Raw genomic sequence first — 25,886 nt, 5'->3', positions numbered from 1 at the left:
TTAAAATATCAACAGTATGTAAGCAAACTGAAATTATGCAAACAGAGCTATTTAACTCAAACATTAAATTTTAATAATTTTGAAATATCAAAATTCTTGATGTTGATACTTGAGTTTAAAACAGGAATCTTAAACATACTTAAAAATAGCAAGATTGTTAGCATATTTAAGAATTTACATTAAGCGTTGCTATATACAGTTCATGGCCTTGTCTACAAAAATGGCTGTAACATTTCTGAAAGCAGATCACAGAATGTGGGCATTGCAATATGCTTTATTATTAATTATGGCACTTCTTACCATATTAAAAAATACTATTTCTCCCCATGGAAATTGCTTCTCACATAGCAAAAGAGTAGACCATTATGCTTAAAATAGCTTAATTAATAGATATTACATATTTCTCTTTCATACACAGCAAATTGTGAAGCAATCTTGCAACATGAAGAAAAGCAGTGCAGTGAATCTTGACAAACTTTTAGTGGACTTCTCACATATAGAAATGGTAAAAGATCAAATAGAAAAACAATAATATACCCAAATTTTTATATGTTTGCCTAGAAAGTTAGCAATTCACTAAAGTCACTTTGAATAGTGAGAAGGCTGCTATATAAATTAAATAAATATATATTTTCTTTCACTAAGTCTTTGAAGTTCCTCTGCTTATGGATCTGATTTTGCAGTGGAATAGAACTCCTAATAATTAAACATGTGAAAAATGTAGTAAGGCATTGTGTAAGCTCTGATCTCATTTAGGAGTTTCAGCTCTTCAAGTCAATTAAGTTTTCAACTGAAAATGCTTTTTAACTTTGAAGTAGAGACAGGTAGTGTTTTCCCCGATGTCTGTCATAGACCGAACCTAATTGTTTTCTCTCATCATTATGGGGCTATTTTTTCACTCACCTTTTTAATATAACAAGTTAAGCTTCAGGGAGAAGACCCATAAGTAAATAGAAAGAAATTTGCCTTCCTAAGGGACTCATGGAATCCATTTTTTTCAAAAAAATAATCTCTGGAAAAGAGTAATAAAATCTCTTTCCTGAATCCCATCAGTCAGATAACAAATTCTATTAGTGTTTTGTTCAGAAAGTATTTAGTTTCAGAATGGCTATGAAATCAGTCCCTTTAAATTCACCATTCTCTATGAAGCACATCCAAGATCATTCTGGTTTTTATTTTAAGGATCATGCTTTCAGATATCTAATGCTTGATCAAATATCAGCAAACATTCAGCATGTATTTTTTTTTTAAGATTTTTCTGTCAGAATAATTGAGGAGCTTGGAAGGATACTTCAAACAAGAGGTTTCATTTGGAATTCAAATTATTTTCCTACAGAAAATATCAGAACTTCATGGAAAAAATCATCTTCTGAATCTTGAGTTGGACAAAACAAATAAATTGCTGACAATGAGCCAGTCAAGGGAAGAAATGGCTAAACAAGGTAAGCATTCATTTCCTTAGTAGTGTTTACCACCAGACATGTTGGAACCCATAAAATGTGTATATGTATTCTATTTTTGTGTAATTAAAGGTAGTCCAAGTGCAGAGCAACCCCAATACTCTGGCTAGTGGCAATGAACTTTGTTATTGCACCAGCGCCAAAGAAGCTGGCATTCAAAGCGTAGGGGTTTTGTAGTGGGAAGAGCACTTCCCTATACATTTTTCACTATTTAAAATTGGAAAGCAGTTGAATCTTTTGGGGAATGAAGTTCACTGCCACTTTAAAATGGCTCTGGATATTACTAGCAGGTAAATGAAAAGAGTCACAGTAACTAAGCCTTAAATCTTTAGACATGGAACAGCTGTCATAATCATACATTTCTTTTTCTTCCATTCAGTCATATTCAATTCGCAGAGATTGCCTGGACAAATCGCTGCAGTTTTCTTGGCTATGTTTTTCAAAAGTGGTTTTCCATTGCTTGTTTCCCAGGGCTGAGAGAGAAGAGCTAAGGAAGGACTAGAAATCATGATCTCCCAGTCTGTAATCTGATCAATACTATACTAAATTGGCTGCCTATAGTCAGTCATACATACTATCTTGCTATTTCTTCATGCTCAGATGTATTGCTGTGATGCAGGCTAATGATACTCCATCTGAAGCAGTTCCCTTCTCTCTACCTTGGCCTCTGCAATGCAAGCACCCTGCATACTCTCATAATAGATATACTGCGCTAGAAAATTGTTGTGGGTTTGCTAATCACTGTAGGACAGTGGAGGTAAACGTATGATACAAGTGTCAAAGGTATCAAAGGTGACAGGATTGATATTTGGGTGACACACCAGCATTCACTTGACAGCAACTATTATTAAAAGGTACACTATATTTGAAATTTGCACAATCTTGTGCAATTTTCAGAACTGTGGAGATCACACAAGAACGGAATGTGCTCTTGGAATGGCCCTTGGATCCTCCAGAAGTCATGTGGTCTTCAAAGCCTCTGAAAATTGTGAGACATAAGTGGTTTGCAGAGGCTGCAGAAGAGGATTTTCCAAAGCTAACTCAAGAATGTGGCCCAGAACTGTCGTAGGTAGGTCTCAGGGGTCTGTTCACAGATTCCTTCCCTTTTGTTCAGGTGTGCATATGACATGGCAGCAGAATCAAGTTGACATTTTCTGAATTGTTGACATGCTGGGCCATTTGCCATATGCCACATGGACTTACAGTGGTTCAAATGTTAATGTCCAGTCCAGTGGTGGGATTCAATTTTTTTTTACTACCGGTTCTGTGGATGTGGCTTGGTGGGCATTGCAGGGGAAGGATACTGTAAAATCCCCATTCCCTCCCCATTCCTGGGGGAAGATTACTGCAAAATCCCTATTCCCTCCCCATCCCACTAACCTGCTTTCCAGCTCTGTTCTCCTGTGCAGGGCAATCAAAGGAGACCCAGCCGATCAGCTGGAACTCAGGAGGCAGAGAATAGATGGGGGAGGGGCCAGTCAGATGTGGTATTTGCCGGTTGTCCGAACTACTCAAAATTTCCACTACCCGTTCTCCAGAACTGGTCAGAACCTGCTGAATACCACCTCTGGTCCAGTCCACCCAGCCATTCAAGGATAGGATAGTCTATGTTGAAAAAATCATACATTTGGCTGGTGTAAGCTCTTGATGGACATTCGGACAGATGGATATTTTGTCGAGGAGCACTACAGTCACACTGAGGGGTAGAGATAGGACCCCACTTAAACAATGAATCCTGGCAGACACCATATTGGGTACAGATCCTTTTCAGAGTTGACCAGTGCTGGCGAGGAAGGTCAAAACCTGGCACAAAAGCATTAAACATAACCAACATAACAATCATGTTCTCTTATTCTATCATAAGGAGCAACAATGAAAAAACTAACATAATGAATAACTCCATTGTAGAACAGACTCCAACCATAGTATGTGTATCAAATGGCCTTATGGGATAGCCAGGTCTTTAATGGATTTGAACCTTTTTAATATATAATCATCTGAACATAGATTATTCCTTTGCTCATTACTTCTTTGTTCATTCAGTGTGTTTAATTTTAAACCCTTTTGCATTTGAAGACAGGTTGAGAATTGCATTATATGTTAAGCCAACAATTTAACAAATTAAAATATCATTTAAATAAAATTTATTAACCATTATTAATCAGTAATACACAATCAGCAATGATAATTGCTAACTTTTTCCTGGTGATGTTTCATCCCACCACTAAGCAGGCCCAACTCTGTTTAATCACTAAGCAGGCCCAACGTTTTCAGATCAGCTTAGGTTTGAGACAGACTTTTAAAAAGAATCATGCATTATTATTTTATAAGCGAGCTTCATCTTGGAAGAAGCATTCTCTTCTCTGTGAAAGATAATGCTTTTTAAAGACAATACCTGCTTCTGTCAACTTTCCATAAATGTGTGTATTGAAAGGAACAATTACTCAGAAATGCTTTATAATTAGTTACTTTATAATTGATCTATCTTGAAATAATATATAAGTGCTAGATAAATGAAGTGATATAATGATAACTGGTAACAATATAAATTGTGCAACATACCTGAACGTTAGGATTCAGTTTTCATTAGAAATATTTAAAACTTTTTTAAAATGCTGAAATAATTAGGTACATAAAGAAAGCTGAGAGAATGAATGGATTGTTCCAAGATGTAGCAGTTACTGCTTTACTTGAACTCCACTTTGGCAACTATAAATGTGAGGCAAGCCCAAGGCTGAAGAAGGAGCAGAAACACTAAAATATTTAATTGAAGGTTCAAACATGTTATTTCAGCCATGTGATACTTTTTCCTTAACAGAAATTGTTGGGCATTTTTAGATCTCTCCAGAATGGGAAAATATAATGTGGCTTTAAATTCTCTGAACTCTTAAGAAGCAACATTTCACATTTTAATTTTAAAATTAATGTTATGAATAAATGGTCTGAAAATTAAGGATACCAGAGGCCCATCTTGTGGCCACTATTTGCAATTGCAGATAGTTGGAATATGAGTACAACTGCTATGTACAATTGCTGATACTTCAATAAGCAAACTTAAAATAGAAAAAAATTATACTTCAAATATCAAAGTTGGGTTTTCTTTCATTATATCCATCTTGGAAGGATGTATGCCTCAGTGCAATAATTTTAAAAGGTTAGTATAATTATCAAAATAACAATATCTTAAAAATAAATATATTAATTTCTTTACTTCTTTTCTTTTTAAAAGACTGTGCTACATTCCAGAATGTGATTAAAGGTCTTCAACAAACTATAGAGGACCAATATAACTTGAGAGGTAAAGAAGTGCAATGTTATTTCGTAGAACGTTATTTTTCTTGGTTGAGAGGGAGATCCTGTGCAGGTAGTCTTTGACTTTAGAACCATTTATTTAATGACAGTTCAAAGTTACAATGGCTTTGGAAAAAATGCTTTACAAACTGTGGTCACCTTTAAAACCATCATAGCACACACACACACACACCCCAGAGTCACATGATGGCAATTTGTGTCCTCATGATATAACTTGTGAGCCTTTTTACCTGTTTCCAGCAAAAAAGCCCATTGAGGAAGCTTGATTGGTTTAATGACTGCTGTGAAAATGGTCATAAAATTGCATTCAGTCTCATGGTGGCTCTACTTAGGACTGCAATGACTTATGATGGAAATTCTGGTCACAACTGTGGTCATAGGTCATAAGTCAAGGACTTCCTGTATAGCCAGAAGAATTTATGTCTGATCCTTGAAGAAAAAAACACAAGCAATGCATAATTTTTCAGTACAGCACAGGCAGTGTGTTTTTCACAAGAAGCATCTTTCCTATCTAAACCATCCTTCAGAGAGTAAGTTGTTCCTTAAATATTTTCAGTTTGATTGCCACTCTTAGATTTGCATTCCCTTTTTTTAGAATTCTATTCCATAAAAACAAGTAAAAACATTATTCTTTTACGGCAGTACTGATAAATTTTGCCAGCATATCCAGTTGAGGGAGAATATGAGAATGAAAAGATTCATGATTTTTAAAGTCCTTTTCTTCTCTTGTTTTCTTATGCAAGAACCCCTGAATTTTGATAGCCCTGCAATTTTAAATCAGTGACATTCAAGTCAAGGATTGTTACTGTTTTTTTTAGAGTTCAGAATAATTGGCAATTTATCACCTTTATTTTGTAATATTAATATCTTTATATAGATGAAAATGAGCATCTCAAAAACACAATCCAGATTTTAGAAGAGAAATTGAAGACTCATGAAAAGGTAGGACCACTCTGTTTTCAGAACCTTTTGTTTCTGATTTCTAGCAATTATTACTATCTTCCTTACTGTTCATTAATGACTTAAATACAAGCATATTAGATTGTTGGATTAATACTTAATGTCTTTTTTGTGGCTAATAATAATAATAATAATAATAATAATAATAATAATAATAATAATAATAATGGCAACCTTGTCACCTGGTAATTTTATACTTGCTCCTGACATCTCCAGGACCTGTAACTGGAGCGAAACAATTATTTGAAAGTGCATAACAGCAACAATATATTATACTATATTTTAAATTGGTCAAAATGGAATGTAACATTTTATGCACTTAAGGCAATTATGAATTGCATAGATACAAACATTACTGTTGCATTTACTGTTTGGAAGGGAAGATTTGCCTTTTGCCACTAAAGCATAATGTTTGAATGCAAATCTATGTCCAATTTCCAGTTTGAAAAACCTTGGAAAATTATTTTATTAGAATATTGAAGGGGCTGAGTGGATTTATTTCTGCATGAGCTGCAAGTATTTCTGAAATCACACACATACATACCGACATCATGGTTTCATTTGCAATGATAGAACTCTGCAGAGTTTGTGGACAGCTTGTTTTCCTATTGTCAGGAAGCTTCACCTTTCCTCGGCTTTTAGACTGAGGTTGTAAACCGTTCATAATTGATAAAGGGGAAACAAGACTTGCTTCTCTACCACAATTTAGATTTGTTTTTAATACAATCAAACACATGCATACATTCCTGTTGATTCCACTATAAAAAGATTTATTCTAGCTCTTTTGGCTGCAGAACCTTGAAGCCTAGTAATTCAGATCAAAGAAACATAAATTGACAAGACTTAAGTCATGACTTCCTCTTCAGCAGGGAGTCAGTGAATTGCAAAGTGGCACCCTGCTACTTGTCTTACTTTGAGCCATGTCCTCATGGAAGGGAAGGGTTTGCAAATTGTTTTCTTTTTGTGTGGAGTGAGAGGATTTTTGTTGCTTTAAGACTGGCTTGGTCTCTCTTGAGGAGAATGGAATTTGAAGAAGGCATCGAGTATCTCCTTCTAGCCAAGTTAAAATGCTTATCCAAAGATATTGGCATAAGATTTGCTACAGGCATGATACTGTCAAATAGGGCTATTCTCTTTATAATCTGGAGGGCATGTTAAGGACAAGGATTGGTAAATTCTCTTGGCTTAGTTCTTCTCCACCACCAGGCCTCACCAGCTAACAGGAAAGAATTAGTTTGTCATTCTCAGCAGGGCATCAACATTGGATGGGGAGGCAAATTTTGATAGACAGCTAGACCTCTATACCATATGTTCAAAAGAAGCCCAAATCACAGCTGATAGGAGGATTGGACTGTGAACCAACAGAGAAAATTAGCTCCTTGTCTTCATCCACCATCACTTTCTCATACACACTGCCTGTTCCCCATCACTTTTAGACAGGTCTTGTTTTGGTTGGTTCGGTTTTCCAAAATAGGGACTGTTTTACTGGTAGGTATAGGAGGAGAGCCCAGTTTAAAAGAATTGCACTTTCCATCTGCCCATGGCTCTGGAAAACCATGCCCAGGAACCAGAGGGTTCAGGTATGCCCACACCACCTAAAGTGACCAATAGATGCCAGAATGATCCCAACACTAAAGGAATCCCCAAGGAACCCAATTTAAAGTTTTGATTAAAAAATGCAATTTGCAAGAGTACATTGAGTGAAAACTATATGGAGATAAATCAATTGCAAAGACTTAAATGTTTCAATAAATTCCTAGGAACATGAAAATATGGTTGATAAACTCATTATGGAAATAAAAAGCAAGGAGAAGGAACACAACCACGAACAGAACAAACTTCACAGCGACATGAACAAGCAACGTAAGCATAATAGATAATGTGTGCACAGTATTTGAGAGACACAGAGTGTAAGGCATAGTTTTCATTGAGTGCACTATTAAATTATTTTTCACTAATAAAAGACTGAGAATTGTATGTTTCAAGTGTTTTGAAAATGTTTCTTTCCAACTGAAAAAGAGAGTAAGTTTAAAGCTCTACATGTATGCTCTGCATATCTTTAATAACTTATTTTCCATTCTAGCAAATTAAGCAGTTTCAAATGAGTAACACAATTTGTTCGTTCTTCCTTTCAGATACAAATTGTGTTATTAAAAAACCTTACATCAGCTAAAAAATGAACTAACTTTGCTTCTGTTTAAAAACAGTAAAGAAAATATACAAGTGAAAGGGAGGAGGAAGGAAGGATTTCTTCAAGTTTGCAACAAAGTTTATTGCTACCATTTACCCTCAATTCAGACCAAACTAGTCTCTGAGCATCAGTTGGTGGTCCTTCATGGATAGCTGATGAAGAGAGCAAGAATTAAGTGATTTTCTACTCTTGACTCAAAAGCAGCTGTAAAAATAGGAGCTGATGTTTCTGTTTAGCAGGGAGGAGACAAGCAACCTGCAGCAACAGCTGCTTTTGCTTTAGCTAATGTAGAGAGCCAGATTGCCTTCTTCTTAGTAGTATGTTCTTTCTGGAAAGCAAGGTATACAATCTCCCCAGTGGCCCTTGGCCCCCTTGGCAGATGCATGAGGATAGAATGTGCTGCTATCACTTAGTTCTCCAGTTCCTGGACAGCTGCTAATTGTGGTGACATGTTCTATATGATATGGAGACATGAACAAGATATGAAGAATACCGAAGTATTGGGGCTTGTCCAATGCCTTCAGAAGGACTTTTTTTGCAGAGTGAATACATATTGTTTTCAAAACATTTAATCTAATTTTGTTACAAAAATCTAATTTTGTTACAAAATATTTAATCTAATTTTGTTATAGAAGTATGCTTGACTGCATTGAAAATGAAAACGAAGCATTAGAAATGACACATAAAACAGAGAAAGGTCAAAAGTAAATTTGATTGACCAAGATTACAAGATCAAGTGTCAATTTATAGCAGGGGTATCAAACTCGCAGGCCATGGACCAGATGCGTCACATGCTGGCCCCGCCCCTCCCAGTTTAGGAAGAAGAAAAAAATCCTGATATGTCATGTGACGACGCTGTGACGATGCGAATTTGACACCCCTGGTTTATAGTATGCTGAAAACAATGGGAAAGTGTTTCACTTCTCCCTTATTGCTTCAATAGGCTGTTGATCATCAGCCTTGTTTAACATAATAAATTCCCTGTTAAAGAAGGATGAATGGAAGAATCCCCAGTGACCACTGTTGATCATTTTACTCAACATTTTGTTGACTAAGTCACCCAAATTTATCAACCTTGACTTCTCCTGTGCAGAGTCTGATTTGATGATTGTGGCAACATTTAGTTCTGTTATTTGAGATTAATTTGGTCTGTTGACTCCAGAGAAGTAAATATGACCCTTGCCATTTGAAGGAATTATTCATGTTCCTCCTAGCTCCCCTTTATTTAACATACTCAGCTTGATATTGCCACCTGCAACATAGCTATGGATGGCACTTATTCCAATGTCAGGATGTTGCTGCAATCTGGATGGTATGAAAGATGCTAAGGTTGAAGCCTAGGAAAATGGAGTTACTGGTTGCCCTGTGTAGTTTTCTGTTCATTCCATTCTTGTTTTCTAAGGAGTAGCATCACCCTTGAGGAAGTAGGTCACAGTTTGTAGGTCCTTTCTGGGCTTCTGATTACTGCTAAATGACCAGTGGAAATAATATATAGGAGAAGCTTTGCTCGGCTTCTCCTGGGATGTATCAGCTGCAGCACGTTTTTGAGTGAGAGAACCTCACCACCATGCAGGTAGACTTCTTCAATGTGTTGTAGACAGGGGCAGTGGCCTACTTATTGACTATTGTTAATCACTATTACACTTATTTTGCATTGGTTCCCAATGATTTCCCAGATGCAATTCCAAGTGCTAATTTCCACTTTCAAAATCCTGTATGGCTTACTACCCATATACTTGGAGGACCAACTATTATTAATAGACTTCATTTGTCCAAAATGTATGAAATTTTCCCAGAAGAAACTAATTTTATGAAGTGAAAGGGGTTGAGGCCAGAATGTATACCATGCTATGTGTTTCATAGCATGATACCAATGCTATGAAACATCTTCTGCAAAGCCTCTCTTGATGAAGGCCACTTAAGAATTAATGAAGACTGAAACTTCTGAAATTTGTTATGGTGCACAATTTTTCTTAATTATGATGACATTAAAATAATAAAGTATATCATTCTATTTGATTAATGCAATTATTTTGCTTCATTATTTTTAATTTTGTATATATGAACAATTGCTTTAGTTGAAAGCAAGATGGAAGAGCATAAGAAACTAATGGAGAAGAAAGATCTAGAGATTTTAGAACTAACTAAACAACTGAAAGCTCAAGAAAAGGAAAAGCAGAATGAGATAATCAGATTACAAATAGAGGTATGTCATCTGTTACACCAGTCAGATATATGCTACATTGATAATTTATTATAAATTGTGGATCAAAACCAAAACATTGCATTTTACAAAATTAAAAGAACTACCTAACAAGGAATCATTTTAAGGAAGAAATTGATATGATTTCAGTATGCATTCATGTTATATTTTTCATATTTCATCGTTTTAAGTTCAAATTCGTTTTTGCCAGAGCTGTCACAAAGAATATTTTCTCTTACTGACTTGGGATCAGAACATTGATGAAAATACCTCAGGAATAGTGTCTTCCTAGTCTATTGAGATTTGTGCTTATTTAAGATTGAGAATGACAGTTAAAGTCTTTTTTCATTATTACATACAGTTTCTATGTTTGTAAAAAGTATTTTGCATATTTAGAATTATTAGTCCATAACCTCCTTTATTTGCATGTGCAGTATCTTGAATCCTGCACTATAGATTATTGGGTCTCAGATAGTAAATTAACATGATTCAGGATTAACTAGAAGCTGAGTGGACAAGAGTCAGTGAGATGACCAAAACAGTATCCTGCAATGCTGCTTGGGAGGTTTTTAAGCCAGTGACTTCTGAAGAAGTTGACAGAGTTCCCTATAATTTTATTTTGTTTACTTGCATACCTGACCTCTGCCCTTTCTGGCTGGCTGAAGCCATGGAGGGGGAGCAGGGATATGGATCCAAACAGTTGCCATGAAGGCCTGTTGAGGGAGGAGTTATGGTCATCTACTGTTTGGAATGAAATATCATTGGGGTGCAGATGATATCCAGTTAATGGTAGTGAATAAGTTTAACATTAAGATGGCAACAAAAGTATGTTTTTGTTTCATGTTTTGATTCATTTTCTCCCCTCCCCGAAAGTAGTAAACAAAAAGTTATTATAGAGTTATTATTTTACTTTATAACTTTATAAAAGTTATTATTTTATGCTCTATACTAAAAGAAATGTATTCATGCCTTTAAGAGTTTGTGCTGATACCATAATTGTTGATAATTTATTAGAATTACAGCCTTAATATCTTTCTTTGTTCTTATAGTCGCACTTTTCGCTCACCATTTCTACAAAGTCTTCAGTTCTTAGCAGTAAACAAATACATGACCCAATCAATTAAGCTACCCTTAATCACATTGGTTTTGTATGTATTACACTTGCTTTTCTGCATTAAACTCTGGGAAAATTCTATTTTTACATTATCTTTGTAACAGCTCTCTAAAATTGATAATGCCAGGTGATGATAATGAGCCAATTTTACCCATTTGCGCTTCATGGTCAAATGGGAACCCCTTTCCCTGTGTTATGTAAATATCCAAGAGTTGCTTGTACATTATTAAAATAGCATTCATTACAAATAAGCTTTTTCTCTCATTTACATTTTTATCAACACACTAATTCTTTTTTTAATCAGTTTAATACTAAACTGGAAAGGCTGCAGACCAAAACACTGAAAGTACAGGCTAACCCCACCGGACTCCCTCAAAATATATATAGAAAGGTAAGTGTTTTATTGTTTTCCCGAATGTAAGTTAGTTTAAGGGTTAAGATGATTTGACTGCAGATATTTTGCCCTTCTCTGTTTATAGTCACATATGTGAGGTGGGCAGCTATACAATTAACCAGATAAAATAAAATAAAAAATTCTGTTTTAACAGTGTCTTATGCTGGGATGAGGGGAAAATATCCCAAAGAGCTACTTCAAAAGAAAGCAAAGTTCTATAAATGCTTTTCTCATTTGAGATCCATTTGCAGTGGGAGGTTGCCTCCAAGTCATCCATTTATTTCATAGTCCTGAAAAAATGTACGAGGCTCCTCCGTAGTTTCACATTTTTAGTATTGATAGTTCTTCACTTAAACATAAACTTTTTCCTAAAGTAAAAAATTGGGAAATAGAATTCCTCTCAAATTTCAAGTCCACTATTGTTACCATTAACTGGAGAGCAAGTAGAGATTAGTCTTTGGAAGGAAAATATCCAAAATTATTGAAAACCTGTAGTAGTTACTCCCATTAAGGGTCTTGAATTTCTTCAGTACGATTCTGCCCTACAGCTTTAGGCCCTTTGCACAGAGCAAAAGTGTGGCTGTTAGGATGCCATTAAGCATTTATGCAGCAATACAAGTACACACTTCCCATTGACGTGAACTCCAGCCTTAAACTGCTTGCCTCCCTTTCCTCCCCATTACTTACTTAGAGCAAGGCTTCAAGGTGCTTTGTCACCATCTCCTTCTCATTCCCAGTTGATTTGAGAGGCACAGCAACCAGCTGGGTGTTACAGTTCCCATCTTCTCCTGCCACAGAAAGCAAACCCGTCTTTATTTATTTAGTTATTTAGTTATTTACTTAGTTAAGAGGCCTGCAGGGGGCATGCATAAGCGCACCAACGTGCCTACCGTCCCTGTCCTATTGTTTCTTTTTATTTTTCTTATATGTATCCATTTCATGTATTCATAACTATGTTTATATTTATACCTATTATCTTATAAGCTATTGATAAATCAAAGAAATAAATAAAAAATAAAATAAAGCAAAATGGAGACACAGCCACTGACTGGGATGGACCTTTTTGTGCTTACTCATTGGCCACCTGAAGGGAGCAGGTTTAGTGATGAGTGGATTTAGCAGTTGTCCCTCTTGTAATAACTATAGAATGTTTTAAATGCCAGGGCTATGGAGAAACGCCCTTTATTGTTTTTATCTGGCAGTGCCACTGATTTGAGTTGTCTTTAAGTATTTAGAGAAGTATATTGAGTTGAAAAAATATTGAATAATTGAAATGATATAACATGATATTTTGCATTATTCCCTCTATGTAGATACTCACCAGGAATCATGATTCCCATGCTTTAATAAACAGCCTGGTTGTTTTGACTTGTTTTATTTTAGTTATTATCAGATCAATTTGATTTGACTTCTTTGACCATAACTAAGTATTGTTCTATAATACAATACAGTATGTTGTATTGTCTGGTCTAATCCTTAAATATTTTAGAATAATTTATAATAAATATTTTAGAATAATGTTTTTCTTGTTTTATTTGTTGGTCTATGACAGCATAAATATTTCAGATTCCTAGAAACTAAGTCATGAAACACATCAATATCTCTGAAGCATCTAAATTTGTGTATGTGTATACATTTCTGGACATATGAATACACATACACACTTTTTCATATATAGGTATAAGATGGTATAATTTATTTATTTATTTGTTTTTGTAGAAGCTCCAGCATCTTCAAGAAGAAAAGAATAAAGAAATTGAATTTCTTCGAAATACTATCAAAGGCTTAGAAGAAAAGCTCGACAAACGTAAAAATTGCTATTTTAAACAGCAGCAATTTTGAGAACATGAAACCACAAGTTTTACTTTGGAGAAAGAACTGAATGGGAGACACACATTGAATTCAAAGATATTTTCATTTATTAAAACATAGTTTGTCCATCTGCAAGATCTTCAGTTGTGTGTACTTAACTACTTTCCCTCTTGTAAGCATTCACCATAAAATAATTCAGGTTTTATAGGGGTACGATTTCCCTACCAAACCATCATGAACTATGGCAAACACAATCTAAAGAATCCTCTGTTCAACATTTTCTTCCTCTCTAGAACTTGCAAAAATTCGGTTAATTTCAGAAATTTCAGAAACTATACTATTTTGCTACATAAAGATAGATGTTATATAAACATGCTTCATCACTTACAAAAGATTGTCCAAATCACTGGTTAGCAGAAATAATGATTAAGTGTAGGTCTCACATTTTATTACCAGATACGTATGCTTATCCTTCAATGAAATTACTGTTTCATCCCATCCCATCAGTCTCACTTCATGTTTTTAAAGACTGTTATCCCAAATTCCAAATGAACTATCATAGTGAACAGTCTCAGAAACACAGAAATTGATTTTAATAGGTCACACTTTATAACATAAAATCTGATGTTAAAGTAGTGAATTTTGTAGACTTCTTGGTGAAAATATCTGGTTGGAATACTACGCACAGAATTCTATACAATTATCTTAAATGGCTTTAGAGTTTCATAGAAGAACACTTTCATCTATTCACTTGGTCTTAACTTATAATTGTAAAACATAGTTAGCAAATCTTTTCTTATCCTCTCCTGTTCTTATTTGCTCCGTATCAAACAGAAGCCCCTAGGTCATAGTTTCTGCTCCTGTTTTCATGAATGCAAACAGAATGGTAGAAGAGGAAACCAAAAAGGAAAGCTAACGAACACCACAGACACTTGGAACTGGCATTGAGAAACAACTCCATACCGTTATGGGAAAGTTTTGTTCTAACTGTTCAAGGCAAAGTCGGATGACAAGGACTGTATTCTGTATCAGTGAAACCACAGCACATGACAACACCTGAACAAATACAGCCAAAATCCAAGAACTCTTGCTTAACTGGCAGGTGTAAAGGTTGTTTTTCTTTCTTTCCCAATAATTTACATAATGGTATGTGTGCCAGGAAGATTACGGCTGGAATGCATTCCTCTGATTTGATGCCCTTCAGTCACCTATGGCAAGGGTTTCCAAACACTTTGGCAGAGATAGTAGGACCAATTTCAAATGATTATGGAATGCATTCCAAAGTCTTCCATAGGTGTTTAGATTGTTCCTCAAGCTCAGTTGTCCAGCCCTGCTCATTGTCAGGTTTCACCCCTTCTTGCTGCTGGTGACAGTCAAGCAGCTGTTGGCAGACGTCACTGTCAAGACTCAGCCACGTTGTCTGCCAACAGCTGCCCTTGTCACCTTCAGGAAGATGGGAGCTCTCCACGACAATGTCAGGAACTTGTGCTTTGCTGATCTTCAAACAACAGGTGTCGTCAGTGTCAGCATCAGCTACTGGAGATGGGACCTGTCAAGAGCTGCCAGTTTCAGCTTAAATGGCGCTTGCAGATGCCACTCCCCCTTTCTCAGAGCCTGTCCCCTTGCAAAGCTACAGCTGCCGATTGATGGGCAGCTTTGGCAGGATCCAGGCCCAAGACACTGCTGTTATGCTGATTGTTTACTTCTGGCCGATCCCCTTTGGGATGATGTCCATGATGATGATGATGGGGATGATGATGTTGATGATGATGAGGGTGATGCTCAGTGGGAGACAACGGTGAGGCAGAAGCTGCCATGATTTGCTTTTCTTCTGAATTCTCTGAGATTCTTTTACATATTTCTTCAATTTCAGGTGTCTGAAAAAGTTCAGACAACATGGTCAGAATTTCAACTGTTCTCATACAGTAGTACGTCAACACAAAATATAAGCGGAAATCAGTTTACAGAAAATAATGTAACTAAGCCGAGGATTTCAGCCTAAAATGACAATCAATGTGTTCAGCTTCTCTCATGACTATTCTTTTCCAAGTCATTTCTAAAGTGCCTTATGCTTAGATCAGCATGAGACTGACTTTAGAAAATACCCAGCTTGTTATAATTTTCTGACCATACAAAAGCTGGAGGGTCCTAGTTCCATTTGATGTTGGTTATTTACTTGGTTACTTTGCTTCCTTCTCAAGGAATTAAAAACAATGTATAGAATGCTACTTAATTACAAAGATCTGAATTTTACACATCTGTGATGGCGAACCTATGGCATGAGTGCACATGCAGGGGGTCATCCGTGCATGTGTGGGGGTCACGGGGTTGTGCACACATGTGCAGGGTTGTGGGGGGGTTGCATGCCCATGCATGGGGGGAGGCCATGCGTGCTTGCATGGGGGGCAAGGTGCATGTGCAGGGTGCACATATGCATTGCATTTGGGGGATGCGCGCACACTCAGTTTGATGCCAAAAAGGTTAGCCATCACTGTTATGCATGAACAGCACTGAGTTTAATGGCAGTTTGGATGTGGAGTGGCAATCCAATCATTTTGCAGTTGGGGAAATGCTCATGGGTCTGCATTTATAGGAATGTATTTTTTTCTAAATTAAGCAACTGGAGAGTAAATGCCTCCATGGTGAAACATGAGATATAAGAATGATATAGATATATCTATGCAGATATAGAATGAGATCTATACAGATATACAGTACCTTACCTGGCTTCATATATTATACTAACTGAATTTGAGCTTAGCATGTTATGTGAACTCCTGGAATCATATGGTTGCAAAGGAACTTGGAGGTTTTCTAGTAGAACTCTCTGCCCAAGGTAGGAGTCTTCATACCATCTCAGATAAATGGTTGCCCATTCTTTTCTTGAAAATTTCCAGCAGTGGAGCACCCATAATTCCAGGAGACAAACTGTTCCACTGCTTAATAGTTCTGACCATCGGGAATTTCTTCCTAATTTCCAGTTGGATCTCCCCCTGATGAACGTCTATCCTTTGCTTCTTATCCTACCACCAGATTACTCTCAGGAATGAATTGACACCCTCTTTCCTGTGACAGCCCTTCAAGTATTGGAAGACCGCTATCATGTCTCCCCTCAGTCTTCCTTTTGTTGACTCAGTCACTGTGACTTAATAAATCATAATTAAATATATCATTGGTTATATATCTTTCTCTATTTTTTCTTGAAGAAAGCTAGCAATCTATTTTGTTTTGGAATAAAAAACACTTGAAAAGTTTGTAATTATTTGCTAAGAAGTAATACAATTCTTAGAAATTACAAAAATGAAATCAGTGGTCATAGGTTCTTTACATTTTTAAATTTTAATTTAATCAGCATTTCTTTTTCCTAGATACAACAAGGAAAGGAAAAAATGAATACATACTGTGTATGAGCAATTTCCACAAGTGTCTTCACAATAGGCGATCTGAATAGCTTTCTCTACATATGGAAAACTCAGGAAAGTATAAGGTAAGCCAAGGTGATAAACAAGACGACCACACCTAGGAAGAAAGTAACCCAGTTCTTAATATCAATGCATCACCATATTTATGAAGAAAAGTTTTACAAAACTAAAAAAAAAAACTTTTTTGCATCTTAAGTTCCTTGTCTTCTGCTGCGATTCCCAAAATCCATTGTTCACATATTATAGGGAAATTGTGGATTAGGGTCACACTAGGACTGTTGTGATAGCATGATTACGCTAATTCTTAATCCTTTGTCTTCTACTATCTGTTTTGAACGAATTGTCTCCACCTGAACTTTCCTACCCTTCTGAAAGCAAAACAGTGATAAACCCCATTAAGACGGACCTGATAAAACCCATTAACAGGAAGGGCTCATATGAAAGTATGTATTCTCCCTGCAAAAAATCCCATTAGTTGGAAAAGCAGCAAAACCACGGGAAAGAAAATGTAAAGTGAAAACTTGTATGCAAGGGCCACAAATACTTGTAAGGAAGTTCATTCATTTAAATAGCATAAATTGATACAGAGAAACCACTTTCGGGGAAAAATAAACTATTTGTAATGGTTTGGGTTTTTGGTGCCTTCGAGACAATGTTGACTCTGGGAACTGCCCGGACAAGTTCTTGCAGGTTTTTTTAGCAAGTTTTTGGAAGGAGTTTGCCATCCCACCTAAGGCTAAGAGAAAGTGACTGGCCTAAGGTCACCCAAATTATTAATGCCCAAGATAGGATTAGAACACATGATCTTCCAGTTTCTAGCTCGATGCTTTAATCACTAAACCAAACACATATCACACTGAAGTAGCCAACCACTCACATTTTCTGTGAACCTACTCAGCCAAATGAATGGAGAAAACCACTTTTATGTACTCTGAATGTGTTGTGCAGATAGTGGCACAGAGCCTCTTATGCAAAACTCTAGGATGCCATCTGATCCAAATAAGCCTCATGTGCTTTCAAAATATGAAGTACCTGTCGTAAATCAGGAAATCGTCTTTTTTGCCTTTTAAAGTAGCCCAGATATCAGGTTGCGTTGCATTCTGTTGGTATACAGGAATGTCTTCTGAAACTTTTTCTCTTAGAAGTTGGTACTTCAGCTGGGATTGGTGTCCTTGGTGATTGACCACAATGAAGGTGATATTGACCAGTCCACTATTTCCCAGCTTCAGTTGCAGGTCTTCAAGTCTAATAAGTAAATAACATTTTATGCATTCATTTTTTTCCCTTTAGAAAAGCAGAATTTGCTTGGGCGTGGGCAGAGGTGGTACTCAGCAGGTTTTGACCAGTTCTGGAGAACCGGTAGTAGAAATTTTGAATAGTTCGGAAAACCGTCAAATACCACCTCTTACCATTTTACTTTCCCCTGCCACGCCCACCAAGCCATGCCCACAGAACCGGCATTAAAAACTTTTGAATCCCACCACTGGGGGTGGGACATGTTATCTACCATTATCTAAGTTGATACTACAGAATTAGGAGTCCTACTATACAATCAAACATTACAAATAGATTTGAAAAGTCACAGCAGCTTTAATACACCTGGATCAAAAATAAACTAAACCAATCTGTTAGCCTGGGAACAATTCCTAAGAAACATGTCATATGCAATTGGGTGGACAGTCACTAATTTTTCAGAAAAACGATTTTGGGATTAAATTCAAAAATGAAGAGACAATGTTACTGAAGAAGGCAATAGTAATAGCCATAGCATTTAAATTTATTTAGCACTTCACAGTATTTTCCAGGCCTCTCTTAAGCAGTTTACAGAGTCAGCCTATTGCCCCCAAACAATCTGGGTCCTCATTTTACCAATCTCGGAAGGATGGAAGGCTGAGTCAACTGTGAGCCGGTGAGAATTGAACTGCCAATCTACTGGCTGTCGACAGTCAGCAGAATTAGCCTGCAATACTGCATTCCAACCACTATGCCATCAAGGTGTTTTGTTCTTACAAATTGTCCCATGGGGTTGTTCAACAAAGCCAGAATGCCAGTTTCAGGCCAAAAATAACTATAAAGCAGTAATTTTGGCAATCAAGCAAAAGCTACTGTGCCAGAAATCTTAACTTTTTTTCTCTCCCCACCCAAAGCTGAATAAAAACTTCTCTTGCTTTAAGAAACAGACCCACAACGGGATGTACATTCATGTGCAACTGCATATTTCGGTGGTTCTTACCTGGAAGCCTGCAAAAGGCACAGGTATCAGCTAGCCTGGAGCAGAGCAACCACTGTCACTGTCCCTCTTGACTTTATCATGGGATATTCTACCCCGATTCGCCATCCTGGAGGTTCTTTACAACGACCCTGATGCTCTGTTCCTCCTCCTGGGAGGAGACAGAGGACCAGGGCTAGTCCTAGCCCAGCCCACATGGCTGGACGTGGCCTGCAAAGCAGAGAAACAGGTTAAGGAAGAAAACTAAAGACTACACAGGTTGTCCTTGACTTGCAACAGTTCAAATTTACAACGGCACTGAAAAATATGACTTATGGTCGTTTTTCAGTTATGACCTTTGTAGCAAATCATATGGACAAAATCCAGAGGCTTGTCAACTGGTTCATACTTATGACCGTTGCTGTGTCCCAGGATCATATGATTCCCCTTTTGTAGCCTTTTGGCAAACAAAATCAATGCAGAAGCCAGATTCACTTAACAACCGGGTTACTAACTTTTCAACTGCAGTGATTCACTTAACAACCATGGCAAAAAAAGATGTAAAATGTAAAACTTACTTAACAAATGTCTCATTTAACAACAGAAATTTTGGGCTCAATTGTGGCCATACATTGAGGATCACCTGTATAAGGTATCACACAGCCTGCCCTGACTCTTTCAGAATAGCAATGCCAACAGATTCTGAAAACATGGGGCATCTCTTCTCTAAAATTGTTTGGTACAAATTAAAGCTACAGCACATAAAAGAATTAATTTGCCAAGCCAACTTGGTGTAGTGATTAAAATGTTGGTCTAGAAAACCAGGAGATTCTGCTTCCTGAATTGCCATTCTCCGTTTCGGTGTAGGCGTCTGGCAATTCTAATCAGAACATGACTTCATGAAAAGTTGTACTTGCATATACGGTACAAAGCAAGTATTCTCTTACAGATCTGAGGCATGGAAGCCAGGTCAGCCCAATCCTACCTCAACAGGGTTGTTGTGGGGAAAACAGGAGGAGGAAGGAGTATTATATACGTTTGCTGCCTTGAGTTACTTATAAAGTAATAAACGCAGGATAAAAAAAAATCTACTCAATCAAAGAGTCCAAGCATTTTCATTTTAAAATATTTTTTCTACTCAACGATGTCTACCATTGGAAGAATATGTTTGAAACCTATGAAAAGTATTTTTTCTTCTTCAATCTATTCATACATAACTTGAAATATTTCACATTTCTTGGTTACTAGAAATTATGCAAAGTGACATGTTGTTTGGGGCAAATGAAAACTGAAAACATAAGAGACAGAAAGCTTCACTATGAATCTGTTTACTCAGAAATCACTACAGAGTTGCACTTTGCATTGCAGAATGCAATGCAAAGAATGCAATGGGTTTGATTAAATTCTGATCTACTACAAAGCTACCCAGAAATCAAAAGGTGTCTAGTAGCATCAGTTTAGTCTAACAACTTTTGTCTGAAAAGGTGCTTATAAGACTATATATATAAAAGGCTTCCACAGACTAACATTGTACTATGAGTGACAATGCAATCTTGCCCATCTACACAGTATTTAATGAATTGCCATTCTCCGTTTCGGTGTAGGCGTCTGGCAATTCTAATCAGAACATGACTTCATGAAAAGTTGTACTTGCATATACGGTACAAAGCAAGTATTCTCTTACAGATCGTACATCTAAGCTGGGAATAGGCATCTGACAGAGGAACAGGGCAGTATTACAGAAATGTGTCATCGGAGCTTGTACAAGTGCACAATCGGAATCGTACTTCGTGTAAAAAAAGAAAAGGCTGCAGCCCTTTCTATATATGAACGAGGGAGCCAGCCACGCAGAGCTCAGCAGGTTTATTGCCGAGTGAAATTAAAATGAGCAGCCTCGCATCCCAAAGTACTAACTTTGTGTTACGTGCAACCTCGCTAGAGAATTTTTTTTTGGGGGGGGGACTTGGATTCTATGTTTCAAACGACCCCCCACCGCCACTCCAACGATCCCCAGTCCCCGCTTTCATCGCTTGAACCAACCAAGCTTCCTAGGCGCGTTTTCACGGACGTGCATTCAATCCAAACCGTATTTTTACACGCGCGCGCGTGGATCTCGGCGTCTTAAGAGGAGGAAAATAGTGGGTCTTTTTTTTTTTTAATGCAAAGCCCCCCTTTCCCCTTCCCGGCTCCTAATGGACCTTCAAAATCCCCTTCTGCAACTTCCACGAACATTTCCAAGAGCGCACAATAAAACTCACCGCGCAGCTCGGGAGAAACTTCCCCACTCGCAAGCCTCTCGTTCACCCTCCTCAGCTGACTGGTATTTATACCCCTCGAGTTGTTTGTCTCCTGAGTTTGGATACGGTTCAAAGTTCGGCAACTCTCGCGCGACATCTCCAAGAAACCCAAAGTCTGGGGCGAGGAAGAGCAGCAACTCCCCAAACCGAAGGTATATGGAGCTTCTCAGTCAGGGTTTGTCCCAAAGGTGCTTTTATTTTTATTTTTTCCTCCGAGAGGCGACTGGACCTTCTGGTTATTTTTTCCTTGAAGACGTTTCCCTTCTCATCCAAGACGCTTCGGAGCTGAAGAAGCTTCTTGGATGAGAAAGGAAACGTCTTCAAGAGGTGGGGGGGGAAAACACACAAAGTCCAATTGCCTCTTGAAAAAAATAAGGAGAGATTTAACCTGGGAATAAGGAGAAACTTTCTGACAGTGAGAACAATCAACCAATGGAACAGAAGTTGCCCATGGAAGTTGTGGGAGCGCCATCACTTGAGACTTGCAAGAAGAGCTTGGACTGCCATTTGTCAGAAATGGTGTCGGGTCTCCTGCTTGGGGGTGGGTGGGGGTGGACTAGATGACCTCCAAGGTCCCTTCCAACTCTGATTATCTGTTATCTTTGGGTGCCCAAAGCGAAGCATCTTCCCTGCTGTGCACAGGGTCCCAAGTCAGAGATGAGGAGGCTTCAACTCGGGATAGTCTTGGCTGAAGGGAGAAAGGGGAGATCTCTTTTGTTCTTCTCTTTTCTCCTGTTGTTCTTCTCTTTTCTCCTGCTGTATGTTTCCCCTCGAGGGAGATTCCATTGATCATTTTGGTACCCAAAAATAGATTTTCTCTTACAACACAGCAGCCTGCGCTTAGTGGCGGATTAAGGCTGACTGGTGCCCTAAGCACTGACAAATCTTGGTGTCCCCCTCCTTTGTACAGACAAGATTTTTTTTACAAATCTTCATTGGGGTTTTTTTTCTTTCTTTCTCAACTTTGTGGTGCCCCCTTTGGGCCTGCTGCCCTAAGCACATTCTTAGTCTGCTTAATGGTTAATACATCACTGCCTGCGCTGAAGGCACTGAATAAACCCCAACACTCAGTGCCATTGGAGAAATGGGGTTCCAGGACTGGCAGTGTCTAAGCTGTAATCTTCTCCCTAGCCCCCAACATAGCACCCAAGAACACCATAGCCCCTGAAGACATCATTTTGCTATCCAGAAAGTTCCCTGACTCTCTTGGTTTAGATTTCAAACATGGTTTGTTTTTAACGTGTGAAGCAATCCAGCTCAGCCACTGTCATTATTTCCAAGAATGCCTCTTGGCTCCATAAGCTGCCTACAGCAGCCCCTCAAGTGAGAAAGGCAGCAAATAAATTGAATAAATATGGCAGTTCTTTTGGAAATGGGTGCCTTGTCCTGGCAGCCCTTTCATAAATGGGAGGAATACCGCATCCCCAATCAAAAAGACACCAACCCTTTTGCGTTAATGTTCATACTATGTTCTAAAATTGCAGATGTATTTCCCCGCCCCCCCGCACCCAATCAAAAAGAGGGGCTGGGCTCTTACCTTATGCTAGGCCATAAAGGAGCTGGTTTGGTGTTGTATAAACTCCGGGTAACCATAAAAACCACTTTGGATTAATGTTTACATTAGTAATGTGATAGCATGATGTGTGAATCAGATGTTATTAGCATGTTCAGCTGTATATATCATCTACGCATTATAATGACTAGCAATGGCCAAAGATCTAGGAGTAAACAGTTGCTTCTAGAGTTGACTCTAGAAAAAGTACAGAGAAGAGCAGCCAGGATGATTAGGGGACTGGAGGCTAAAACATACAACGAACGGTTACAGGAACTGGGCTTGGCTAGTCTAGTGAAGAGAAAGACCAGGGGAGACATGATAGCAGTCTTCCAATATTTGAGGGGCTGCCACAGGAAGGAAGGGGTCAATCTATTTTCTAAAGCACCAGTAGGCCAGACAAGGAATAATGGATGGAAACTGAACAAGGAGAGATTTACCCTGGAAACAAGAAGAAACTTTCTGACAGTGAGAACAATCAACCAATGGAACAGAAGTTGCCCTTGGAAGTTGTGGGAGCGCCATCACTTCAGACTTTCAAGAAGAGATGGGACTGCCATTTGTCAGAAATGGTGCACGGTCTCCTGCTTGGGTGGGGGGTTGGACAAGATGACCTACAAGGTCCCTTCCAACTCTGATTATTTGTTAAATCTGCTTCTAGGCATGAGTTCCTGATGTTAATATTGTGTTATTGTTTTTCTGGTAGGGAGAGGTTTTTCCAAATTTAACAACTCACCATGTATTGCACCACAATTCCCATAATTCAGCAATTTCCCTATGGGAATAATACTATAATCCAGAATTGCTGGAGGGCAACAGGTGAGGAACCTTGTATTGCAATGTAGTTTTAAGGTGTGTCAACAAATGTATCATTTCTGGATCTCAGGAAGGAATGAACCCACTATATGCTGCATTGTCCAGGTCCGTTCTTGAGAAATGGATCTTGCTGCGGGATCTAGTCATCTCCACTAGATACGTTCCAAGCAGAACAAGACACCATATCCCATGAAGACAAGTTGAAAGATCTGCAAATACTTAGCCTTGGGAAGATGGAAAGAGACATAATTGTACCTTTGTCAGTGCTCCAAATGATACTTTTCAGTTGTATAATTTTGTAATTGTTTATGCTTTGCATGAAAATTTGACAGCCTCGAGAAAACTTGCAAGCTGGAATGTTGGTAAAATTGGCTATAACTTGCAGTTCCTCTCTTGATTAGGCTGGAAAAGTTTAATTAATTTAGTTCAATCAGTAAAACGTTTAACTACAGTTAACATGTTTCAGCTGCTTAGTGCTTTTCTGCTTCTTGTTTTCAAAATTTCTACTTTGACTGTCCTGACTTTAACTTAACCAGTGTTTGTCAACGAGGGCAACTTTAAGTTGTGTGGACATCAACTCCCATAATTCCCCAACCAGCAGGGCAATTCTTGGAATTGAAGGCCACGCATATTAAAATCGCCCAAGTTAAGAAACACTGCTCTAAAGGCTTGTCTGTTGTGGGGTTTTGGGGGGGAGGGAGGGGACAACAAAACCTACTTTCCAAAACATGTTTCAAAATGTACTGCACTTTCAAAAAACACTGCTTGGAGGTAGAGACAGGGCTGCTTTAGGAGTGAAATCAAGGTACAGTTGAAAGTTCTGACATGATAGTTTAATATTAACTTTCCAAGCAGAATGACCGCTGGCAGTTCCTAACTATACTTTTTTTAAAAAAAGTAAATATATACCCTTCTGTTTTAAAAGAATCTTCCCCTTAAGTGCTTTCATAAATGTAATTGCAGCGAATGTACTTTTTGTAAGAACAACTCAATTGGCATAATCAAATATTGACACACAGATCAACGGTTCAGGTCTCTGAAAGCTCCCCAGGTGGTAGCTCACTTAGTAACAAATATAACACACACTGAAAAATGGCAGGGATTGCACAAGGTACACATCATGGTTCATTACACCATGACATACTCCATGTACTTTTTTGGGTTTGCACAACATACATGGTGGCAACTTTAAAAGACCATAAACATGGCTGGCAGTTTTGTGATCTAGTGGTTGCTTCCTTCACAACACATCCACACAGCCCACTGACCGAATTAGCCTATTTTCTGTGTTTGTTTAATAATAGTAACAATAAACTAACTGAACAAGTTGGATTTGTACAACACACTAAACAACGAATAATTTACAATAATCAAGCTTGGAATGCATGGATATTCTAGGATTTTACCTGTGTTTAGAGCACTGTGGGCAGCATGAGGTTTAAATAGGTTATGTCCAGCTTTTAAACTAAGTAATAACACAGATCTCCTCAGCATTGAAAATTAGCCCCAATCTTGTTCTGACCAAGGCTTCTGAGACTAATTAAGCACACGCTTCATTAAAACAACTCTTGTTTTATTTTAACCCTGGGAATTATGTTCATTCCCAGCCGGTAATGAGACCCTTCGAGATAAGCACCCACCTTTCTTTCCTTTGAATTGCTGCTGCCAGACTCTGGAGGCTCCGGAGTCAGTACACCACTCCCAGATGGTCCTGGCCCCATCTCTACATTGGACACAGGACTCTTGTCCGAATCCTCTCCAGCCTTCCAGACTGGTCCCCGTTCTTCCCCTCTCTCCGATTCCGCTGCCATCTGCCCAACAAAACATTTTATTGAGCATTGTTCAATCGACATCGACTGTGGTTAAGCTAAGTATGATTTATTCAGTTAATCTAGTCTGGAGAATTCATAGGACAGTGAAGCATTAACTAACTTCAAAAGCTGGCCTTGCATAGCATACTAAGCTATTGCTGATTGACTATCTTCTGTTGGGTCCCTTCCAACTGCCAGAAGAGTATTGTGCCTACCCTGAAGCAATTATCACTTAAGTCAAGTGGAAACTGATAACATTCCTAACATTCTCCAAAGGTGTTCAGGGAGCTAGAATGACTCAAATGACTAGTTTTTCCCACTCAGTTGTCAAGA

The 25,886-nt window shown here is 38.0% G+C and overlaps 2 protein-coding genes and 2 long non-coding RNA genes across 5 annotated transcripts; 2 read left to right on the top strand and 2 right to left on the bottom strand.

Moving 5' to 3' along the window:
• The first annotated feature begins 422 nt into the window (after positions 1 to 422).
• CCDC152 (coiled-coil domain containing 152) lies at positions 423 to 13,581 on the top strand. 2 transcript variants are annotated; one of them, XM_087927344.1, is made up of 8 exons: positions 423 to 505; positions 1,337 to 1,442; positions 4,690 to 4,758; positions 5,650 to 5,714; positions 7,493 to 7,595; positions 10,002 to 10,129; positions 11,545 to 11,631; positions 13,354 to 13,581. In XM_087927344.1, exons 1-8 carry the CDS (start codon positions 443 to 445, stop codon positions 13,474 to 13,476), a joined length of 744 nt encoding a protein of 247 aa, XP_087783470.1. In that variant the 5' UTR covers positions 423 to 442; the 3' UTR covers positions 13,477 to 13,581. The 2 variants fall into 2 exon arrangements, with proteins under 2 accessions (XP_087783470.1, XP_087783471.1); XM_087927345.1 differs by lacking the exons at positions 423 to 505; positions 1,337 to 1,442 and adding an exon at positions 2,469 to 2,529.
• Positions 4,752 to 12,474, bottom strand: LOC148127422 (uncharacterized). Its single transcript, XR_015742385.1, has 3 exons — positions 12,322 to 12,474; positions 5,907 to 5,957; positions 4,752 to 5,201 (listed from the first exon to the last, which is right to left on the bottom strand). It is a non-coding gene; the product is annotated as an uncharacterized LOC148127422 (long non-coding RNA).
• SELENOP (selenoprotein P) lies at positions 13,531 to 21,375 on the bottom strand. The gene is made up of 5 exons (XM_026716187.2): positions 21,336 to 21,375; positions 19,102 to 19,308; positions 17,901 to 18,113; positions 16,848 to 16,965; positions 13,531 to 15,323 (listed from the first exon to the last, which is right to left on the bottom strand). The coding sequence occupies exons 2-5, from the start codon at positions 19,293 to 19,295 to the stop codon at positions 15,054 to 15,056; spliced, it is 795 nt and encodes a 264-aa protein (XP_026571972.2). The 5' UTR covers positions 19,296 to 19,308; positions 21,336 to 21,375; the 3' UTR covers positions 13,531 to 15,053.
• LOC148127420 (uncharacterized) lies at positions 21,360 to 24,193 on the top strand. Its single transcript, XR_015742384.1, has 2 exons — positions 21,360 to 21,562; positions 23,813 to 24,193. It is a non-coding gene; the product is annotated as an uncharacterized LOC148127420 (long non-coding RNA).
• The last annotated feature ends 1,693 nt before the right edge of the window (positions 24,194 to 25,886 follow it).

The sequence above is a fragment of the Pseudonaja textilis genome, chromosome 2, assembly GCF_049901715.1.
Source record: "Pseudonaja textilis isolate UNSWEBS1 chromosome 2, rPseTex1.2, whole genome shotgun sequence".
In the NCBI taxonomy this organism is placed as follows: domain Eukaryota; kingdom Metazoa; phylum Chordata; class Lepidosauria; order Squamata; family Elapidae; genus Pseudonaja; species Pseudonaja textilis.
The sequence above is the reverse complement of the archived record's forward strand: the minus strand, read 5'-3'. Positions and strand labels throughout refer to the sequence as shown.